The sequence below is a fragment of the Hylobates moloch genome, unplaced genomic scaffold (genome assembly GCF_009828535.3).
Source record: "Hylobates moloch isolate HMO894 unplaced genomic scaffold, HMol_V3 SCAFFOLD_2, whole genome shotgun sequence".
NCBI lineage: Eukaryota > Metazoa > Chordata > Mammalia > Primates > Hylobatidae > Hylobates > Hylobates moloch.
Genome location: NW_026652277.1, coordinates 45,112,166 through 45,132,425, shown reverse-complemented (window position 1 = coordinate 45,132,425; position 20,260 = coordinate 45,112,166). Strand labels below are relative to the sequence as shown.

At 40.7% G+C, this 20,260-nt stretch overlaps 1 protein-coding gene across 1 annotated transcript in view; it reads right to left on the bottom strand.

The window, feature by feature from the left end:
* Positions 1–838: 838 nt before the first annotated feature.
* The window catches only part of SPARCL1 (SPARC like 1), a 56,482-nt gene continuing 37,060 nt past the window's right edge, over positions 839–20,260 (bottom strand). Inside the window, exons 5-11 of the mRNA XM_032144000.2 lie at positions 19,367–19,439; positions 18,505–18,623; positions 18,023–18,143; positions 10,192–10,328; positions 7,814–7,962; positions 6,872–7,020; positions 839–1,303 (exon numbers count right to left, since the gene is read on the bottom strand). Coding sequence (XP_031999891.1) covers positions 1,275–1,303; positions 6,872–7,020; positions 7,814–7,962; positions 10,192–10,328; positions 18,023–18,143; positions 18,505–18,623; positions 19,367–19,439 — 777 coding nt within the window. The 3' untranslated portion in view covers positions 839–1,274. The remainder of the gene's footprint in view (positions 1,304–6,871; positions 7,021–7,813; positions 7,963–10,191; positions 10,329–18,022; positions 18,144–18,504; positions 18,624–19,366; positions 19,440–20,260) is intronic.

Below are 20,260 nucleotides of genomic sequence, written 5' to 3'. Positions count from 1 at the left end.
TTTTGCTCATGACAGGTTTTTTGCTATCAATTTATATAATAATATTTAATCTCTTTCTACGTTGGACATCAAGACGCTTTATGGCTCTCTACCTGTTTTACCCTTACATTTTCTTTATTTTAAGGCAATGAATATGTAGAAATTTTTGCAGGGCTGCCCTCTTCCCCAGCACACATGCTCAACTGCACAAAAAGTTAGAATTAGTTGGATCAAGCAGTGCATAATCTTTCACATTTTATTTTCATTTATTTATTTTTTGAGACAGGGCCTTGCCCTGTCACCCAGGCTGGAGTGCAGTGGCACAATAGCTCACTGCAGCCTCGACCTACTGGGCTCAAGTAATTCTCCTACCTAAGTCCACCAAGTCCCACCAAGTAGCTGGGACCACAGGTGCATGCCACCATGCCTGGCTATTTTTTTACGTTTTCATAGAGACAGGGTCTCTCCATGTTGCCTAGGCTGGTCTTGAACTCCTGACCTCAAGGAATCCTCTCACCTTGGCCTCCCAAAGTGTTGAGATTATAGGTGTGAGCCTCTGCACCCAGCTTGTTCTACGTTTTAAATCAAATTTGGTAAAAAAGCACTTGAATTTATTTTTTTTTCTGTTTAAACTTATATAATGATGAAGGACATTAATGAGCAGCTCTTATCTTACCACTGAGTATTTGTTTCCTCTAAGAGATGTCTCACACTTTTTCCTCAACCACACACACACAAACACACTTAAGGTAGTAGGGTTTAGGAAGCACAATTATAATTTGACATAAAGTGTGAGTCTTGGGTTGATCTTTCACATTTGATTGTCTAAATAATAACCGGAAATACACTTGAATAAGCATTTGGATTTTTATGGACTCTTTATTAGGGTATTAAGATATTGAAAATAATACACATAAACCACAGAAGAGTAGCATTCCATTTTCTTGAAGTGCACATGATATTATGAACAACACAAACGCATTATTTTTATCATTAATAGTTTTATCATTAATTATCTCATAAGTAGATGCAGAGAGGGAAATTACTATGAATTAAACTTCTGTTCACAATGTACAGTATTTTGCATATGTTGACTTTACTTAATTTTACATTTTTATTTCCAAAGTTAATGTTAAATACCTGGTGTATAGGCTGTTATCAAGCAATTACTCTCATTGTCATACATGCAAACATTTTGCTAAATATAAATCTACAAGTATCAACAGCTGCATATATTTCTGAAGTGGTTAGAACAGAGGAGGATGCAGGAAAGTTGAGTTCTTTAAAATCTTCATTCAAAACAAGAGATTCTCATCTATGTCCTCTATAAAAAACAAGAAGCAAAACAACACTTTTAGAAAGTAGCCAGAGTAGTAGCACAAACAATATTAGAGTTGGGGGATTAGAGAAACCATCTAATAAGGCAGTATAATGGTGATCCTCAACTCCGGTAGGGCATCAACATCACTCATGAACTTTTACAAATATATATTTTTAGGCCTCACCTCTGGACTCTACAATCAGAATCCCTAGGGGTGGACTAATGGCATGTAGACATTGAGAAAACTCTGCAGGTAATTTGGCTGCAGGATTGAGAACCACTGATAGAGGAAGAGCAGGTTAATGGGAGGTCCAGCCAAGAAGTGCCAAGTATACTAATCTAGAAGGTGAGCTGAAATATAATGGAAATAAATAGAAGTGTTGTGCTAGGTAAATCCAGTTTTTAATTGAGTAGCTTGTGAAAGAAATTGTTGCCATACCTGTGGAAGAAGACAGCAGCCTCTAGCAAATAGAAGACCACTCCTTACCAACATGGCCCACCCTAACAAACTGTTATACTACTCTGTGTGGGCACTAGGTAATTTTCCTGCTAATAATCTTTATCTAGCCCAGAGAATGGGAAAGATTATGGACTTTGATATTTTTTTGAGTACTGGCTTCATATGAAAAATGGAGATAATAGCTTCATTACTTACACATTTACTTATATTTGCACCCATAGCCTTTGTCTTCTTTCTGTTGCTCAGATAAGAGATTGTCCTTTTTCTTGACGTTAAGGCTAATTCCTCTACCTATGCTCAAGATCTCTTCTGACCTTCACAAGATTCTCCTTTTACTTTCCTCTTTTTTTCTTACATCCTTCTTCCACCTTTCCTTTTTTACTAGACCCTTCCATTAGCATTTAAATATGTTTCATATTTAGCCTCTAGAACAGTGCCTGCGTTTATGTAGACCATCTGTAAAGATTTCTTTTTTTTTTTTTCAACGGAGTCTCGCTCTTTGACCCAGGCCGGACTGAAGTGGCGCTATCTTGGCTCACTGCGAGCTCTGCCTCCCAGGTTCACGCCATTCTCCTGCCTCAGCCTCCCGAGTGGCTGGGACTACAGGTGCCCGCCACCGCGCCCGGCTAATTTTTTGTATTTTTAGTAGAGACGGGGTTTCACTGTGTTAGCCAAGATGGTCTGGATCTCCTGAACTCGTGATCCGCCCGCCTCGGCCTCCCAAAGTGCTGGGATTACAGGTGTGAGCCACTGCGCCCGGCCTGTAAAGATTTCTTGAGCAAATGAATGAATAAATGAAAGGAGTGCTCAAATCTCTTTTATTCTAAAAAATGCTCCCCTTACTCTGTATCTTTTCTAGGTCTTTGCTGCACTCAAACATTCATCCTTACCCTTTCTCACCTCCCTTTTCTTCTCAACCTATAGAATGTGACTTCCATCTCTACCATTCCACCAAAACTAACCAAGGCCACCCAGGATATTCTTATTTCTTTCGTCTTCTTTGACATCTCAGTTGCATTTGGCACTGTTAATCTCTTCCTCCTCTTTGAAACACCTCCTTTGCATGGCACTATCCTGGTTTTCTTCCTTCATTTCAGGAGAAACTTCATTCTCCTTACTGAATTCTTTCGTCCTCCCCTATCCATCATCTAGATGTTGTTGTTTCTCAGTGCAGTATTCAATCCTAGATCCCTTTTCATGTAAATCAATGCGTTTTCCTTGGGAGAATTAATTCCCTTCCCTGGTGTCAATTATTCTTTGTATGCTTATAATCCTCAAATATGCATTTCAGTTCCAAAACCCTGTCTTGAGATATAAGCGGCCAACAAATATATATAAAGTTCCATGTTACTAATCATCAGGAAAATTTAAATCAAAACCATCTCACAATGAGATGCCATTTCACACCAGTCAGAATGGCTATAATTAAAAAGTCTAAAAACAACATGCTGGTGAAGCTGCAGAGAAAAAGGAATGCTTAGACACCGGTAATGTAAATTAGTTGAGCCACTGTGGAAAGCAGTTTGAAGATTTCTCAAAGAACTTAAAACAGATCTATTCAACCTAGCAGTCTCACTACTGGGTATATTTATAAAAAAATCATTTTACTAAAAAGACACATGCACTCATGCTCGCTGCAGCACTATTCACAATAGGAAAGACATAAAATCAATGTAGGTGCCCATCAGTGGTGGGCATGGTAGGGATAATGGTAGTTTTGATGGAGTGGTAGAGATAATGGCCAAACCACAATTACTTTTGCATGAAACTAACACTTAGGAGACAACCTAATACTTTACAATTCAACGTATCTGAAATGGAATTTGTCATTTACTCCAAATCCACTTCTGTTCTTGTGTTTTCTCAGTGGAAGGTGCCTCTATTTACCTCTATTTACCCTGCCTGTTCTGAGCCAGGGACCTAGGCATTGCACTTCTCTTTTCAATCTCTCACCTGTCTGCTCTCTGCTCCCACATATTTCCTATCAAATATTGTCTTATTTCCACATGCTATACATTTGAGTATGCTTATATCTTAAAATATATCTTGAATATGTTTACTTCTCTTTTTTTTTTTACCTTTGGTCACTCCCCTAGTTCAAGTTCTCATCAGCTCTTGCCTGGGTTTACCACAATATTCTCTCAACAGTTCTTTGGCCCCACCACAATGTAACCAGGGGAATCCGTCTTAAATACAAACCCAGGGAAATCACTGGCTTGTTTGAAACACTTTGGTGACCCCCCAGTACTCTTAGGATAACGTCTTTAAATGGCTTAGGGGAACTTGCGTCATCTGAGTTGTTTACCCTGTTAGTCTCACTTGGAGGGTTTTCTGACGATTAGCATGGGTATGTGTCATTGCATGGTATGCATGGGCGCAAAATAAATGAGGACTCCTGCACCTGTTACCTGACCCATTTTTACAGATAAGGAAAATGAGACTCACTGAGGATAAGCAACATGCCCTAATTCACACAGCTAGTTAATAACAGCTATGTGAGGAATATATGAGCACATCTATCACAGGCAGTTAAAATTCAGGAAAACATTGGCTAAACTTTATCTTCTCCTTCTGTAGATTTCTCAGCCTTGAAGGAAAGAAGGGTATACTTACAAATAGATTTGTTTTTCTTTAGCTACATTCCAAAGCAGTAAGTTGTTTACATGTTCTGACTGAATATTTAATATCTGCTTTATTGGTTTGTTATGTGATAATTTTTTCCTTTCTTCAAAATAAGGCAATGATGGCCAAACCACAGTGCACAAACAAGATCATTAGCAGCTTTGTAAATGACTGGACTTTAAGTCCTTCCTGCTCCTCCCAGACAACCGCCCAGTGGAGCCTGGGTGAGCTTACACACTGAAGAGCTGCCAGAAGCTTTGCAAAAGGAAGAATGAGATGCAACTGGTTTTCTTAAGTAAAATGGCCTCTGTTTAAATTCGCCTTTTTATCAGTCCTTTAAAATCACATGTCATAAACAGGCATCCATAAATACATCCCATGCCAGCTGACTTTTCCCCTCTAGATAATGGTGGGCAGGGCAGGACAGAAGGATATATTTGAATTTTTATAAGTACTCTGCTTGTATCATAGATGTTAGAAAGACAATTGATATCCAACCCCCGTGGTCTCCTTCTCCTCCTCCTGCTGTAGCAGGATTGGTCAGTGTGACCAATAGGATGAGGCAGAAGTCATGATATGTAACTTCTGAGGTTAGGTTATAAAAGACATTGGGGCCTCAGTCTTGGCTTTTTTCTCTCTTTCTGCCTGGTCACTCGCTCTGGAGGAAACTAGATACCATGCTGTGGGCAGCCCTGTGGACGAGAGGCCTACACGATGGGATACTGAAGGCTCCTGCAAAGAGCCATGGGAGTGAGCTTAGAAGTAGACCCTTAGCCGCAGTCAAGCCATCAGTTAACTGCCGCACTGCATGACCCCTTGACCACAACCTAATGAGAGATCCTAATCCAGAGCCATCCAGGTTAGTGACTGTGACATTCCTGACCCTTGGAAACCGTGAGAAAGAATTTAACCTGTTAAGTTGTGGGATGATTCACTATGCAGCATAGACAACTAATACACAGAACTAGGTACTTACAAAAATACACGTCCTTTCACAGAATGTTTATTTCACAGAATGATATTGCGAGGAAAAGGACTGACCCTCTCTGCTTACCTATTTATTAATAAGTAAATCCTCATACTTTCACCTCTTCCTCTCTAATTTCAAGGCCTTCTACATATGCATGGGGGAAGTTTGCACAAGTTATTTCTTTTTGGGAACTTTCGACGTTTGATGAACTGACTTTCTTTAACGGCTTAGCTGCATGTTTATCCCAAGGGTATATTGTAAACATGAATGAAATCTCTGTTTCAGAGATTTGATGTTCACTGTTAATTTATGTTCTGTGAGTGGTATTTTTCTTATTTATTTATTTTAATTGACAAATAAAAATGGTATGTATTTATCATGTAAAACATGACCTTTTAAAATATATATACATTGTGGAATGGCTAAATTGATCTGATTAACGAATGCATTACCTCACATACTATCATTTTTGTGTGTGTGTGGTGAGAATTGCGAGTAGATTCGAATGCTCATTGTTTGAACATCTTTCATTTTTTTTTTTTTTTTGAGACCAAGTCTCACTCCATCACCCAGGCTGTAGTGCAGTGTTGGGATCTTGGCTCACTGCAACCTCTGCCTCCTGGGTTCAAGCAATTCTCCTGCCTCAGCCTCCCAAGTAGCTGGGATTACAGCACGTGCCACCAAGCCCGCCTAATTTTTGTATTTTTGGTAGAGGCGGGGTTTCACCATGTTGGCCAGGCTAGTCTCTAACTCCTGACCTCATGTGATCCACCCACCTCGGCCTCCCAAAGTGCTGGGATTACAGGCATGAGCCACGGTGCCCAGCCTTTCATATCTTAATTATTGAAAACATACCTGCTCATAAAATTCAAGTCTAACTTAAGGAAAGAAAAGGAAACATATTAAGACATAACCCAGCAAAACAAGCATCTAAATTTAATTTCCTCCACTGCAGGAGTAAAGAAAGAATACTCTGATCTACCCTCCCACAGCTCCCATTCATTGAGGATGAAGCCATGGGTGAGTTTTGGGTTAAAGGATTATCCTGGCACTAATTGTGATGTAAAATCCAGTCTTTAGTGTGTTGGTAATGGATTCTGAGATGTTCTGACATCTCCCATTGTCAGAAATGGGCTTGCTTTTTTATTCTTTATGTGTAATTTTGAAAAGTTTGGCCCAAGGCCCAGGTTAAGGTAGGATATGAAATAAGGAAGGACACAAAGCCTGCTGAGATTTGGCCCAACTCTGGATTCACACATCTTTTTAGGCTTAGCTGACTGTTGAGACCTCAATGCATGTTCACCCTTGCTACCCTTTGAAAACAGTGCCATAAAGGTAGTAAGAAGTGACTTCGCAATGACAGCATGTACACCAAGGGAGTCCTATCTGGGAAGCTGCCACCTTTTTGTTTCTAGCTTCCAATTTGAACATGTGGCAGGCCTCTCTATGAAGCATGCAGGGCTTAGGGCTTGTCTGGGGGAAGAAGACATCCCTCTTCTTTGGCTGGTGATGAATTTACCTTCTTTAATTCCAAAGCAGTGGCCCCACTCCTTCAGGGTGATGTGCTTATCCTTGTTGGGGTCACACTCCTCAAAGAAACGGGTTATGCAGTGTTCCATGGGCACCAGAGATGCTCGCAGAGGAGCAAGTTCAGAATGTGTCAAGACTCTGCAATGAAATACATGGCATCCTATTAACTGAGTAGCTTGTGCATGAAGATTTAACCCTGAGGCTCACCAAGGACATTTTTCTCCCATAAGATTGCTGCATATGTGATATAAATAGAATACCGATAAAAACTGCCAACGAAATAAACTGTTTGTGGGTCAGGTTGACAGCTTTTGGGATGTCGATTCACAAGGTTTCTGTCTTCACAGGAATGTCCTTCCCCCACCCTAAATCTATAGGGGTGTACCCAGCAGTCATGTTGGTACAACCTGGTTCTCATCCACTGGCCATACCTGATTGTTTTAGATGTAGTCACTTGACCCACATTGGGCCAATCTTGGGAATTTAGGATCAAGAATGAGAAAGTTGAAGGAGTCTCTGTGGGAAGCTGGACCTTAACATGTAAACTTGGGAGCTGTGGTGTAGCCATATTCTGCTATCTTCATAGCAGCTTTTTTTTTTAAATGAATATTACATAGCTTTGATGATTGCGATAAGGGGACTTCAAAAAGTTCATTGAGAAATGGAATTAAAAGATAAAATTATAAAACATAAACTTTATCAACATAAGCTCTATCAAGTTCCAGACTTTTTTTTTTATTATTATTATACCTTGAGTTCTAGGGTGAATCATACACAGCAGCTTTGTGTTTAGACTCCTAACCAGGCATTTCAGTATTCTAAAATGGAACTGGGAAATGTCCTAAATCTGTTTAGATTTTCCTTTTGCATAGATATGCAGATATTTTATCAGAGAGATAAATCTAGAAATGGAAAGGTAAACAGTTCTTACCTATCCATAGGGTGTTGGTCAAGTTCACTAAACTGCCAGTGCACAGGATACACATACATGTGGTAGTTTTTCTTAAAGTCCCTTAAGAGAAGGTCAATGGGATGGTCCCCAGCCAAGAGCCTCTTTTCATCCAGGTAAATTTTCTTGACCTGGGATTAGGAAAGCAGAAGACTGTCAGAGAATCAGACAAATGTAATGGACTTGTCACTTGCTAAACTTTACGTGAAGAGTGACAGTAACATGATAGGAGAAAACAAGCTCAGGACATCATGTGCAACCAAATGAAATTCCTTCCAACCAATACTACAGGCCTTTCTCATGTCTACACAGAATAGCACCTGATGTAAGAATCCTCTGGTTTTTAGAAGAAATTTAAATCTTTTTTAAACTTTTAAATATTGTAAGTATTTTTTGCCTCTTTCTTTTAACCAAGTAATGTTCACTGCATTTCTTTTTAAAACTATGAGGTTTTAATGAAAAGGCCTGAATTGACTTGGGTGATTAGTTAGTGAAAAGTGCTGCTCCTTCCCCCAATGACAGAGTCCATTCTTAGTCTTCTAGGTCATCCATCCAGTGCCCACTCAGTCTTGCTTTTGCCCTGGTGTGTTACTGCTTGGCCAGCCCCATTGAAATTTCCCTGTTTCATAGCTAATACCCTCAAGGCTCTCTGTGACAAGGTATTCAAGACGGGGGCTAGAAATTATTGTTGAGCAGTGAATGTGAAACTTCAGCTTGTGAAGTTGACTCTTATTTCACTGAGTAATTGGAAGCAAACAGAACCTCCACCTGCTCCCAGAACCACAACTTTGCTCCCTGTGACCTTCCTGTGCTCCTAACCTAAGTCCAATCCCTCTCATCTGGGTGGGACATGTATCGAAGAACGCCCTCTGGCAGTTGTGCGCATTCTCTGCTGCCCACTAATATTTCCTTCTTGGCTGGGTTATTTCCAGAAGCATACAAACATCCTCTACCATATCCCACTGCTAGGTGGGACTCCTTTTTTTTTTTTTTTTTTTTTTTTGACAGAGTCTTGCTGTCTCCCAGGCTGGAGTGCAGTGGAGCGATCTCGGCTCACTGCAGGCTCCGCCCCCCGGAGTTCATGCCATTCTCCTGCCTCAGCCTCCTAAGTAGCTGGGACTACAGGCTCCCGCCACCACGCCTGGCTAATTTTTTGTATTTTTAGTAGAGATGGGGTTTCACTGTGTTAACCAGGATGGTCTCGATCTCCTTACCTCGTGATCTGCCCACCTCGGCCTCCCAAAGTGCTGGGATTACAGGCGTGAGCCACTGCGCCCGGCCTAGGTGGGACTCTTGAACTCACTTTCCCCTCCAGCTGCCACCCCATTTCTCTTTATTAATTCATAGCAAAACTCCTTGAAAGGATTGTCTATACTTGCTGCATCCACATCCTTCCTCCTAGTCTCTGTTGAACTCTGTCCACTGGAGCTTCCCTCCTGAAACATGCTCCCACCCCAGGAACAGCTCCTATCTAGGTCAACTGTGACCTTGACATGCTAAATCTCTGGCCAATTCTCAGTCCTCAGCTCACAACCTATGAACAGCATCTGACACAGTTAATGCACACCCTCCTTCTTGTTTTATTTGTCTTCACACCATGTTTAATCCCAACTGACATACTTATACATATATTTGCTGATTTGGTTATATTTACATAAATGCTCATTTTACTATATATAATTGCATATATGCATATATGTGTATATATACGCATATATGCGTATATATACACATATATGCATATACAAACATTACATACACACATACATATATACTTGTTTAGAGTCTGTCTCTTCACCCAGAATGTAAACTCATAAAGGCAGAGATTTTCTTTTTGTTGCTGTATCTCCAGTATTTAGGTCAATTTCTGGCACCCAGGATGCGCTCAATAACTATCTGGTGAATGAATTTTCTCTGGAAGCTTCTGTAATCAATGTTCTGTGCTTTTTAATCTTGATATATTACTGATATTTTGAGTAATGGATTTACTTTATATCATACATCTATGTCTGGCCTATGAGAACAAAACAAACTCTTAGATTTAAATAAAATGTTTGGACTGACTATATCAATGCTAAATTTATATTAACTTTGCTCAGCCAGAGCTTGCTCTACGTAGGAACTGAAGAGCCCTAATTCAGGCCACTGACCATTGGGAAGAATGGGGCGGTATGGTGGTGTCTGAAACCTTGTGGCATGAATGGTGGCATCTATTATTTTGTTAAGCCACATGGGCTAACCGGGTGCGGGGAAGCACAGTGGGCTTTTGCCAGTATGCAGAGGTAGGTAGCCCCCACCACATCTTTCTTCCTCATGCCCTGTAGACAGAAATTGAAGAAGCTAAACTGTGGATAACTTACTTTATTTCTCTGCTTCTCATTTAAATAGCCAGCGTGTTCAGAGTTGGCTTCATAAAGCTGCATGAGGATATTCTTGAGCCAGTCTCTCATCCGTAGAGGAAACTGAATCACTTCAAAGTCCGTACAGGTAGGAATAGCTGTTACAAGCAGAAAACGTACTGTAATCTTTGGGCTTTTTCGTGTCCTATGGCAAGTCCTCATAATAGGAAGCTTAACAACTTCTGGCAACTGACAGAGCTTTCTCAGGGCCCCATTATTATGACAGTGGTCCTCAGCCCTGGCAGCAGCACAACAGAATTGCCTGGGGTTTTAAAAAACATACCAAATGCCAGCTTCCAATCAAGTAAATTCTGATGTGATTGGTCTGGTGTGAAGTCTGGGCATCAGGATGTTTTTAAAGCTCCAAGATCTATTTGGATGTGCAGCTAGGCCCCAGAATCACTGCTGTAGAATCAGAGTTGAAATTTGTAGGTGGATGGCACAAGTGCTATTGAATAGAGAAAAAGGTAGATATTAGCTGATACTACGGTAAGAAATTATGCTAAATCTCAGTGACTTAAAGAAACAAAAGTCAATTTTGCAATCCTGCTACAAGTCCAATACAAGTTGGCAGGAGGGCTCTGCTCATTGCAGTCTCCCCGGAGCTCAGGATCACTGCCGTTTTTTTTTTTTTCTTAATTATACTTTAAGTTCTGAGATATATGTGCAGAATGTGCAGGTTTGTTACATAGGTATACACGTGCCATGGTGGTTTGCTGCACCCATCAACCCATCATCTACATTAGGTATTTCTCCTAATGCTGTCCCTCCCCTAGTCCCCCAGCCCCTGACAGGCCCTGGTGTATGATGTTCCCCTCCCTGTGTCCATGTGTTTTCACTGTTCAACTCCCACTTATAAGTGAGAACATGCAGTGTTTGGTTTTCTGTTCCTGTGTTAGTTTGCTGAGAATGATGGTTTCCAGCTTCATCCATGTCCCTGCAAAGGACATGAATTCATCCTTTTTTATGGCTGCATAGTATTCCATGGTGTATGTGTGTCATATTTTCTTTATCCAGTCTACCACTGATGGGCATTTTGGTTGGTTCCAAGTCTTTGCTATTGTGAACAGTGCTATAATAAACATATGTGTGAATGCGTCTTTATAGTAGAATGATTTATAATCCTTTGGGTATATACCCAGTAATGGGATTGCTGTATCAAATGGTATTTCTAGTTCTAGATCCTTGAGGAATTGCCACACTGTCTTCCACAATGATTGAACTAATTTACTCCCACCAACAGTATGAAAGCGTTCCTATTTCTCCACATCCTCTCTAGTATCTGTTGTTTCCTGACTTTTTAATGATCACCACTCTAACTGGCAAGAGATGGTATCTCATTGTGGTTTTGATTTGTGTTTCTCTAATGACCAGTGATTATGAGCTTTTTTTTTTGTATGTTTTTTGGCCACATAAATGTCTTCTTTTGAGAAGTGTCTGTTCATATCCTTCACCCACTTTTTGATGGGGTTGTTTTTTTCTTGTAAATTTGTATCAGTTCCTTGTAGATTCTGGGTATAAGCCCTTAGTTAGATGGACAGATTGCAAAAATTTTCTCCCGTTCTGTAGGTTGCCTGTTTACTCTGATGATAGTTTCTTTTGCTGTGCAGAAGCTCTTTAGTTTAATTAGATCCCATTAGTCAATTTTGGCTTTTGTTGTCATTGCTTTTGGTGTTTTAGTCATGAAGTCTTCGCCCATGCCTATGTCCTGAATGGTATTGCCTAAGTTTTCTTCTAGGGTTTTTATGGTTTTAGGTCTTATGTTTAAGTCTTTAATCCATCTTGAGTTAATTTTTGTATTAAGTGTAAGGAAGGGATCCAGTTTCAGTTTTCTGCATATGGCTAGCCAGTTTTCCCAACACCATTTATTAAATAAGGAATCCTTTCCCCATTGCTTATTTTTGTCGGGTTTGTCAAATATCAGGTGGTTGCAGATGTGTGGCATTATTTCTGAGCCATCTTCTCTGTTCCATTGGTCTATATATCTGTTTTGATACCAGTATCATGCTGTTTTAGTTGCTGTAGCCTTGTAGTATAGTTTGAAGTTAGGTAGCATGATGCCTCCAGCTTTGTTCTTTTTGCTTAGGATTGTCTTGGATATGTGGGCTCTTTTTTGGTTCCATATGAAATTTAAAGTAGTTTTTTTCTAATTCTGTGAAGAAAGTCAGTGGTAGCTTGATGGGGATAGGATTGAATCTATAAATTATTTTGGGCAGTACAACCATTTTCACGATATTGATTCTTCCTATCCGTGAGCATTTGTTTGTGTCCTCTCTTATTTCCTTCAGCAATGGTTTGTAGTTCTCCTTGAAGAGGTCCTTCACATCCATTGTAAGTTGTATTCTTAGGTATTTTATTCTCTTTGTAGCAATTGCGAATGGGCATTCACTCATGATTTGGCTCTCTGCTTGTCTGTTATTGGTATATAGGAATGCTTGTGATTTTCATACATTGATTTTGTATCCTGAGACTTTGCTGAAGTTGCTTATCAGCTTTAGGAGATTTTGGACTGAGACGATGGGGTTTTCTAAATATACAATCATGTCATCTGCAAACAGGGACAATTCGACTTCCTCTCTTCCTATTTGAATGCCCTTTATTTCTTTCTCTTGCCTGACTGCCCTGGCCAGAACTTCCAATACTATGTTGAATAGGAGTGGTGAGAGAGGGCATCCTTGTGCTGGTTTTCAAAGGGAATGCTTCCAGCTTCTGCCCATTCAGTATGATATTGGCTATGGGTTTGTCATAAATAGCTGTTATTATTTTGAGATATGTTCCATCAATACCTAGTTTATTGAGAGTTTTTAGCATGAAGGGGTATTGAATTTTGTTGAAGACCTTTTCTCATCTATTGAGATAATCATGTGGTTTTTGTCATTAGTTCTGTTTATGTGATGGATTACATTTATTGATTTGTGTATGTTGAACCATCCTTGCATCCCAGGGATGAAGGTGACTTGATTGTGGTAGATAAGATTTTTGATGTGCTCCTGGATTCAGTTTGCCAATATTTTATTGAGGATTTTCGCATCTATGTTCATCAGTGATATTGGCCTGAAATTTTCTTCTTTTGTTGTGACTCTGTCAGGTTTTGGTATCAGGATGATGCTGGCCTCATAAAATGAGCTAGGGAGAAGTCCCTCTTTTTCTGTTGTTTGGAATACTTTCTGAAGGAATGGTACCAGCTCCTCTTTGTACCTCTGACAGAATTCAGAATCTGTCTGGTCCTCAGCTTTTTTTGGTTGGTAAGCTATTAATTACTGCCTCAATTTCAGAACTTGTTATTGGTCTATTCAGGGATTCAATTTCTTCCTGATTTAGTCTTGGGAGGGTATATGTGTCCAGGAATTTATCTATTTCTTCTAGATTTTCTAGTTTATCTGTATAGAGGGGTTTATAATATTCTCTGATGGTAGTTTGTATTTCTGTGGGATGGTGGTGATATCCCCTTTATCATTTTTTATTGTATCTATTTGATTCTTCTCTCTTTTCTCCTCTATTAGTCTGGCTAGCAGTCTATCTATTTTGTTAATCTTTTAAAAAAACCAGCTCCTAGATTCATTGATTTTTTGAAGGGTTTTTCACGTCTCTATCTCTTTCAGTTATGCTCTGATCTTAGTTATTTTTTGTCTTCTGCTAGCTTTTGAATTTGTTTGCTCTTGCTTCTCTAGTTCTTTTAATTGTGATGCTAGGGTGTCAATTTTAGATCTTTCCTGCTTTCTCTTATGGGCATTTAGTGGTATATATTTCCCTCTAAACACTGTTTTGGCTGTGTCCCAGAGATTCTGGCCCGTTTTGTCTTCATTCTCATTGGTTTCAAAGAACTTCCTTATTTCTACCTTAGTTTCATTATTTACCCAGTAGTCATTCAGGAGCGGGTTGTTTCCATGTATTTGTGCAGTTTTGAGTGAGTTTCTTTATCTTAATCTTGAGTTCTAATTTGATTGCAGTATGGTCTGAGAGACTGTTATTATTTCCATTCTTTTTCATTTGCTGAGGAGTTTTTACTTTCAATTATTTGGTGAATTTTAGAATAGGTACAATGTGGTTCTGAGAAGAATGTATATTCTGTCGATTTGGGGTGGAGAGTTCTGTAGATGTCTGTTAGGTCTGCTTGGTCCAGAGCTGAGTTCAAGTCCTGAATATACTTGGTAATTTCTGTCTTGTTGATCTGTCTAATATTGACAGTGGGGTTTTAAAGTCTTCCACTATTATTGTGTGGGAGTCTAAGTCTCTTTGTAGGTCTCTAAGAACTTGCTTTATATATCTGGGTGCTCCTATATTGGGTGCATATATGTTTAGGATAGTTAGCTCTTCTTGTTGCATTTATCTCTTTACCATTATGTAATGCCCTTCTTTGTGTTTTTTGATCTTTGCTGGTTTAAAGCCTGTTTTATCAGAGGCTAAGATTGCAACTCCTGCTTTTTTTTTTTTTTGCTTTCAAATTCTTGGTAAATAGTCCTCCATCCCTTTATTTTGAGCCTATGTGTGTCTTTGCATGTGAGCTGGGTCTCCTGAATACAGCACACTGATGGGTCTTGACTTTTTATCCAATTTGCCAGTCTGTGTCTTTTAATTGGGGCATTTAGCCCATTTACATTTAAAATTAATATTGTTATGTGTGAATTTGATCCTGTCATTATGATGCTAGCTGGTTATTTTGCCCATTAGTTGATGCAGTTTCTTCATAGTGTTGATGGTCTTTACAATTTGATATGTTTTTGCAGTGGCTGGTACTGGTTTTCCCTTTCCATATTTAGTGCTTCCTTCAGGAGCTCTTGTAAAGCAGGCCTGGTGGTGAAAAAATCTCTCAGCATTTGCTTATCTGTAAAGTATTTTATTTCTCCTTCACTTATGAAGCTTAGTTTGACTGGTTATGAAATTCTAGGTTGAAAATTCTTTTCTTTAAGTATATTGAATATTGGCCCCCACTCTCTTCTGGCTTGTAGGATTTCTGCAGAGAGTTCCACTGCTAGTCTGATGGGCTTCCCTTTATGGGTATTCCGACCTTTCTGTCTGGCTGCCCTTAACTTTTTTTCCTTCATTTCAACCTTGGTGAATCTGATGATTATGTGTCTTGGAGTTGCTCTTCTTGAGGATTATCTTTGTGGTGTTCTCTGTATTTGCTGAATTTCAATGTTGGTCTGTCTTGCTAGGTTGGGGAAGTTCTCCTGGATAATATCCTGAAGAGTGTTTTCCAACTTGGTTCCATTCTTCTCATTACTTTCAGGTACACAAATTAAATGTAGGTTTGGTCTTTTCACATAGTCCCACATTTCTTGGAGGCTTTGTTTATTCTGTTTCATTCTTTTTTCTCTAATCTTGTGTTCACGCTTTATTTCATTAAGTTGATCTTCAATCTCTGATATCCTTTCTTCCACTTAATTGATTTGGCTATTGATACTTGTGTATGCTTCACAAAGTCCTCGTGCTGTGTTTTTCAGCTCCAGCAGGTCATTTATGTTCTTCTCTAAACTGGTTATTCTGGTTAGCAATTCCTCTAACCTTTTTTCAAGGTTCTTAGCTTCCTTGCATTGAGTTATAACATGTTCCTTTAACTCAGAGGAGTTTGTTATTACCCACATTCTGAAGCCTACTTCTGTCACTTCCTCAAACTCATTCTTCATCCACTTTTGTTCCCTTGCTGGCAAGGAGTTGTGATCCTTTGGAGGAGAAGAGGCATTCCCATTTTTGGAATTTTCAGCCTTTTTGTGTTGTATTTTCCTCGTCTTCGTGGATTTTCTGCCTTTGGTCTTTGATGTTAGTGACCTTCAGATGGGGTTTTTGTGTGGATATCTTTTTTGTTGATGTTGATGTTATTCCTTTCTGTTCATTAGTTTTCCTTCTAACAGGCCCCTCTGCTGCAGGTCTGCGGGAGTTCACTCAAGTTCCATTCTAGACCTTATTTGCCTGGGTATCACCAGCAGAGGCTGCAGAACAGCAAACATTGCTGCCTGTTCCTTCCTCTGGAAGCTTCGTCTCAGAGGGGTACCTGCCAGATGCCAGCCAGAGCTCTCCTGTATTCAATGTCTGTTGACCCCTGCTGAGAGGTTTCTCCCAGTCAGGAGGCACGGGGGTCAGGGACCCACTTGAGGAGGCAGTCTGTCCCTTAGCAGAGCTTGAGTGCTGTACTGGGAGATCTGCTGCTGTCTTCAGAGCCATCAGGCAGGAACATTTAAGTCTGCTGAAGCTGTGCCCACAGCCGCCCCTTCCTCCAGGTGCTCTGTCCCAAGGAGACGGGAGCTTTATCTATAAACCCCTGACTGGGGCTGCTGCCATACTTTCAGATATGCCCTTAGAGATGCCTTCAGAGAGGAAGAACCTAGAGAGGCAGTCTAGCTACAGTGGCTTTATGTTGCTGCCATGGGCTCCACCCAGTCCGAACTTCCTAGTGGCTTTGTTTACACTGTGAAGGGAAAACCGCCAACTCAAGCCTCAGTAACGGTGGATGCCCCTCCCCTCACCAAACTCAAGCATCCCAGGTCAACTTCAGACTGCTGTGCTGGCAGCGAGAATTTCAAGCCAGTGGATCTTAGCTTGCTGGGCTCTGTGGGGGTAGGATCCACTGAGCTAGACCATTTGGCTCCCTGGCTTCAGCCACATTTCCAGGGAAGTGAACAGTTCTGTCTTGCTGGCATTCCAGGTGCCACTGGGGTATGAAAAAAAACTCCTGCAGCTAGCTCGGTGTCTGCCCAAACGGTGGCCCAGTTTTGTGCTTGAAACCCAGGGTCCTGGTGGTGTAGGCACCCGAGGGAATCTCCTGGTCTGTGGATTGCGAAGACTGTGAGAAAAGCGTAGTATCTGGGCCAGAATGCACTGTCTTTCGCAGCACAGTCCCTCACAGCTTCCCTTGGCTAGGGGAGGGAGTTCCCCAATCCCTTGCAGTTCCCGGGTGAGGCAACACCCATTGCTGCTTTGGCTCCCCCTCTGTGAGCTGCACCCACTGTCTAACCAGTCCCAATGAGCTAGGTACCTCAGTTGGAAATGCAGAAATCACCCTCTTTCTGCATTGATCTCACTGGGAGCGCAAACCAGAGCGGTCCCTATTTGGCCATCTTGCCAGCCACCAATGACATTGCCATTTTTTGAGGCCACTATCTCAAAGAGAGTTTGTGGTGGCAAAGGAGCAGAGGATGGAGAACCATACCCCAGCTCTTCAATGCTTCTGCCCAGAACTTGCATAGATGATTTTTTTCACATTTCATTGGACAAAGCAAGATATATGGTCATACCTAACATCCAGGATGCTGACATGTTTCATCCTTTCCTGTGTCTGGAAGGGGAGGAGACCCGGGAATATTAGTGAGCACTGCTAATGTGGAGAATCACTTAGCAGTAAGGGGAGCCAAACACAATTGAGAGTATCCTGGGGAAGGAAGGCAGCCTTAAAAAACTTCTGGAAAAATGTGTTGTCGGAAGACTTCTTGGCAAAGGCTTAACTTAAGTTGGGAAGAGGGCAAATAATGTAGCAAAATTCCAGTGATTCAACTCTGTGATTAAGTGGATAACATTATCATAGTGGTTCTGAGCCCTGGCTGCACATTAGAATTGTCTAGGTTACTTTAAAAACAAATAAAAAAACAATATCAGGGTTCCAACCTAGTTCGGTTAAATCAGAATCTCCTACGGTTAAGGCCTAAGAGTTCTTATTTTTTAAGTTTCTCCAGTTGATGATTTTTGTGTTCAGAACTACATCAGCTTTTCCCTGTTTGCATATAGATAACTCAGGCATGTCCAGATTCACCCCAAGCCCTCTCAGAGATGATGGTTGACAGGAGGGACATAATCTTACATTTGCAGGCTCCAAAATAATCCAGCTGGAGTTGATGCCCCTTTTTGGTCCCCTCCAGTCTGCATTTAGTAGCGAATAGATGACAGGAACTGGCATAGGTCTGATTGTCAGTACCACAAACCTATGGAAGATAAGTAGGAGAAAAAGCTGATAGAGCCAAATGCCCACTGGAAGACACTCTGCTCCTTAAAGCTCCTATGCTGATAACAGTGCTGTGCCAAAGATGTGGTCAGGTAGGTGAGACTATTAAAATCGTAATTGTTCCATTTGGCATCAAAAAAATCAACTAAACTGTACCAAAGGTGATGACAATTTAGCTCTAGATAAGCTCAGTAGAATGACAACTGCAGATGTTCCAAATATCCCAAATATCCAAATGATAACCTAAGTATCTTTTTTAAGCAAAAATTCCAATTGCAAATATTTTTATTCAGTCACTAATCTTTTGGAGCCACTTAAAGACTATTCTGCAGAATACTTACTTGATCAAGGAGTTTTGTTGGAGGACAAGTCACTGGATCCTGGCAGACACAGTGAGGTTTTCCCTGTTGGTCTGCCTTACAGATGTGGCCCCTTTTACACTGGAAGCTCATGCAAGAATCTAACAGAAAAGATTGGGCAGGAAGCATGGACAAAGTTAAATTGAGTATGTAAATACAAATTCACTCAACTAGTTTCATTTTCACTAATGAGGGGGAAATTTTGAAGTCCTTGAAATTTGCAAATTTGGAAGTGGGAAGACGTTGGAATCCTCTTTAATTGATGTGTTAATTTCCAGATGGAACCTTCTATTTTACATGATAATTTTACAGATTATTTTACATGATAATCTAGATTTCCTCTTGTAGCAGTTTGGATTGGAGATGTGCAAAGAACAGACAGCTCTTCTATGCCTGAGATGGTCATAGTCTGAAGTCCTTAGTGCAATGTTGTGCAAGCTGGTCAGAAGTGAAATAAGGCTGAAATTCAAAATGTTTGTGATAGGGGGAGGAATAAGTTCCCTTATCAAGTATGGGATATAAATTCACCAGCAAGTTACAGATTTGAGAATAAATAAGATAGAATTAATTCTTTTCGGAAGCAAAAGGATTTAAGGAAGAAGAACTCTAGCCCTTTCACTAATATCTCAACAGGGCTTCCAGTCTGTAAACACATTTACCCATAGTTGTATGTCAAGTATGCACAAGAAAATGTCAACAATTTATGGGAGCATTTCCTTGAGGAGGACTGGGGAGAGAAAAAATTCTGCGCAGTAATCACAAAGGATGGAGGGGCAAGCCCAAAGTGGCAGATTCCATTTCTTCTTTGATATAGTCACAAACAGCTTTCTTCATGCATACTCACCCACACCACGCACCCTCATGTTGCCTTCACTTGACATTTCCTCATCATTTGATGAGTTCTCTGCTTTCTTGGCCTTTAGAATAACAATAGCAAAAGTTAAAATCTGCTAAGAGGAGAACTATTACTTAATTTATATTTCCACTGTGCATACTTTCACAGAGTATTTTTCATGCTCAAATCGTTTCAAATCTCAGAAAGGGAAACCAGGCTGGGTGTGGTGTCTCACACATGTAATCCCAGTACTTTGGGAGGCCAGGGTGGGAGGATCACTTGAGCCCAGGAGTTTTAAGACCAACCTGGGCAACATAGGGAAACTCTATCTCTACCCCCGCCCCCCCCCCAAAAAAAAATCAGCTGGGTGTGATGGTGCATGCCTGTGGTCCCAGTTACTCAGGAGGCTAAGGTGGGAGGACTGCTACAGCCCAGGAGGTTGAGCCTGCAGTAATCTGTGATTGCATCACTGCACTCCAGCCTGGGAGATAGAGCAAGACTCTATCTCTAAAAACAAAACAAAACAGAAAAAAAGAAAGAAATGGAGCCTGTAATCCCAGCACTTTGGGAGGCTGAGGTGGGTGGATCACCTGAGGTCAGGAGTTAGAGACCAGCCTGACCAACAAAGTGAAACCCTGTCTCTACTAAAAATACAAAAATTAGCTGGGCATAGTGGCAGGTGCCTATAGTCCCACTTACTTGAGAGGCTGAGACAGGAGAATTGCTTGAATCTGGGAGGCAGAGGTTGCAGTGAGCCGAGATTGCACCACTGCACTCCAGCCTGAGTGAAGGAGTGAGACTCCGTCTCAAAAACAAAAACAAAAACAAAACAAAAAAAAGAAAAAAGAAAAAAGAAAAGGAAATCAGTCACAACTGTGGAGGTAGACAGTAACCCTTGGAGAA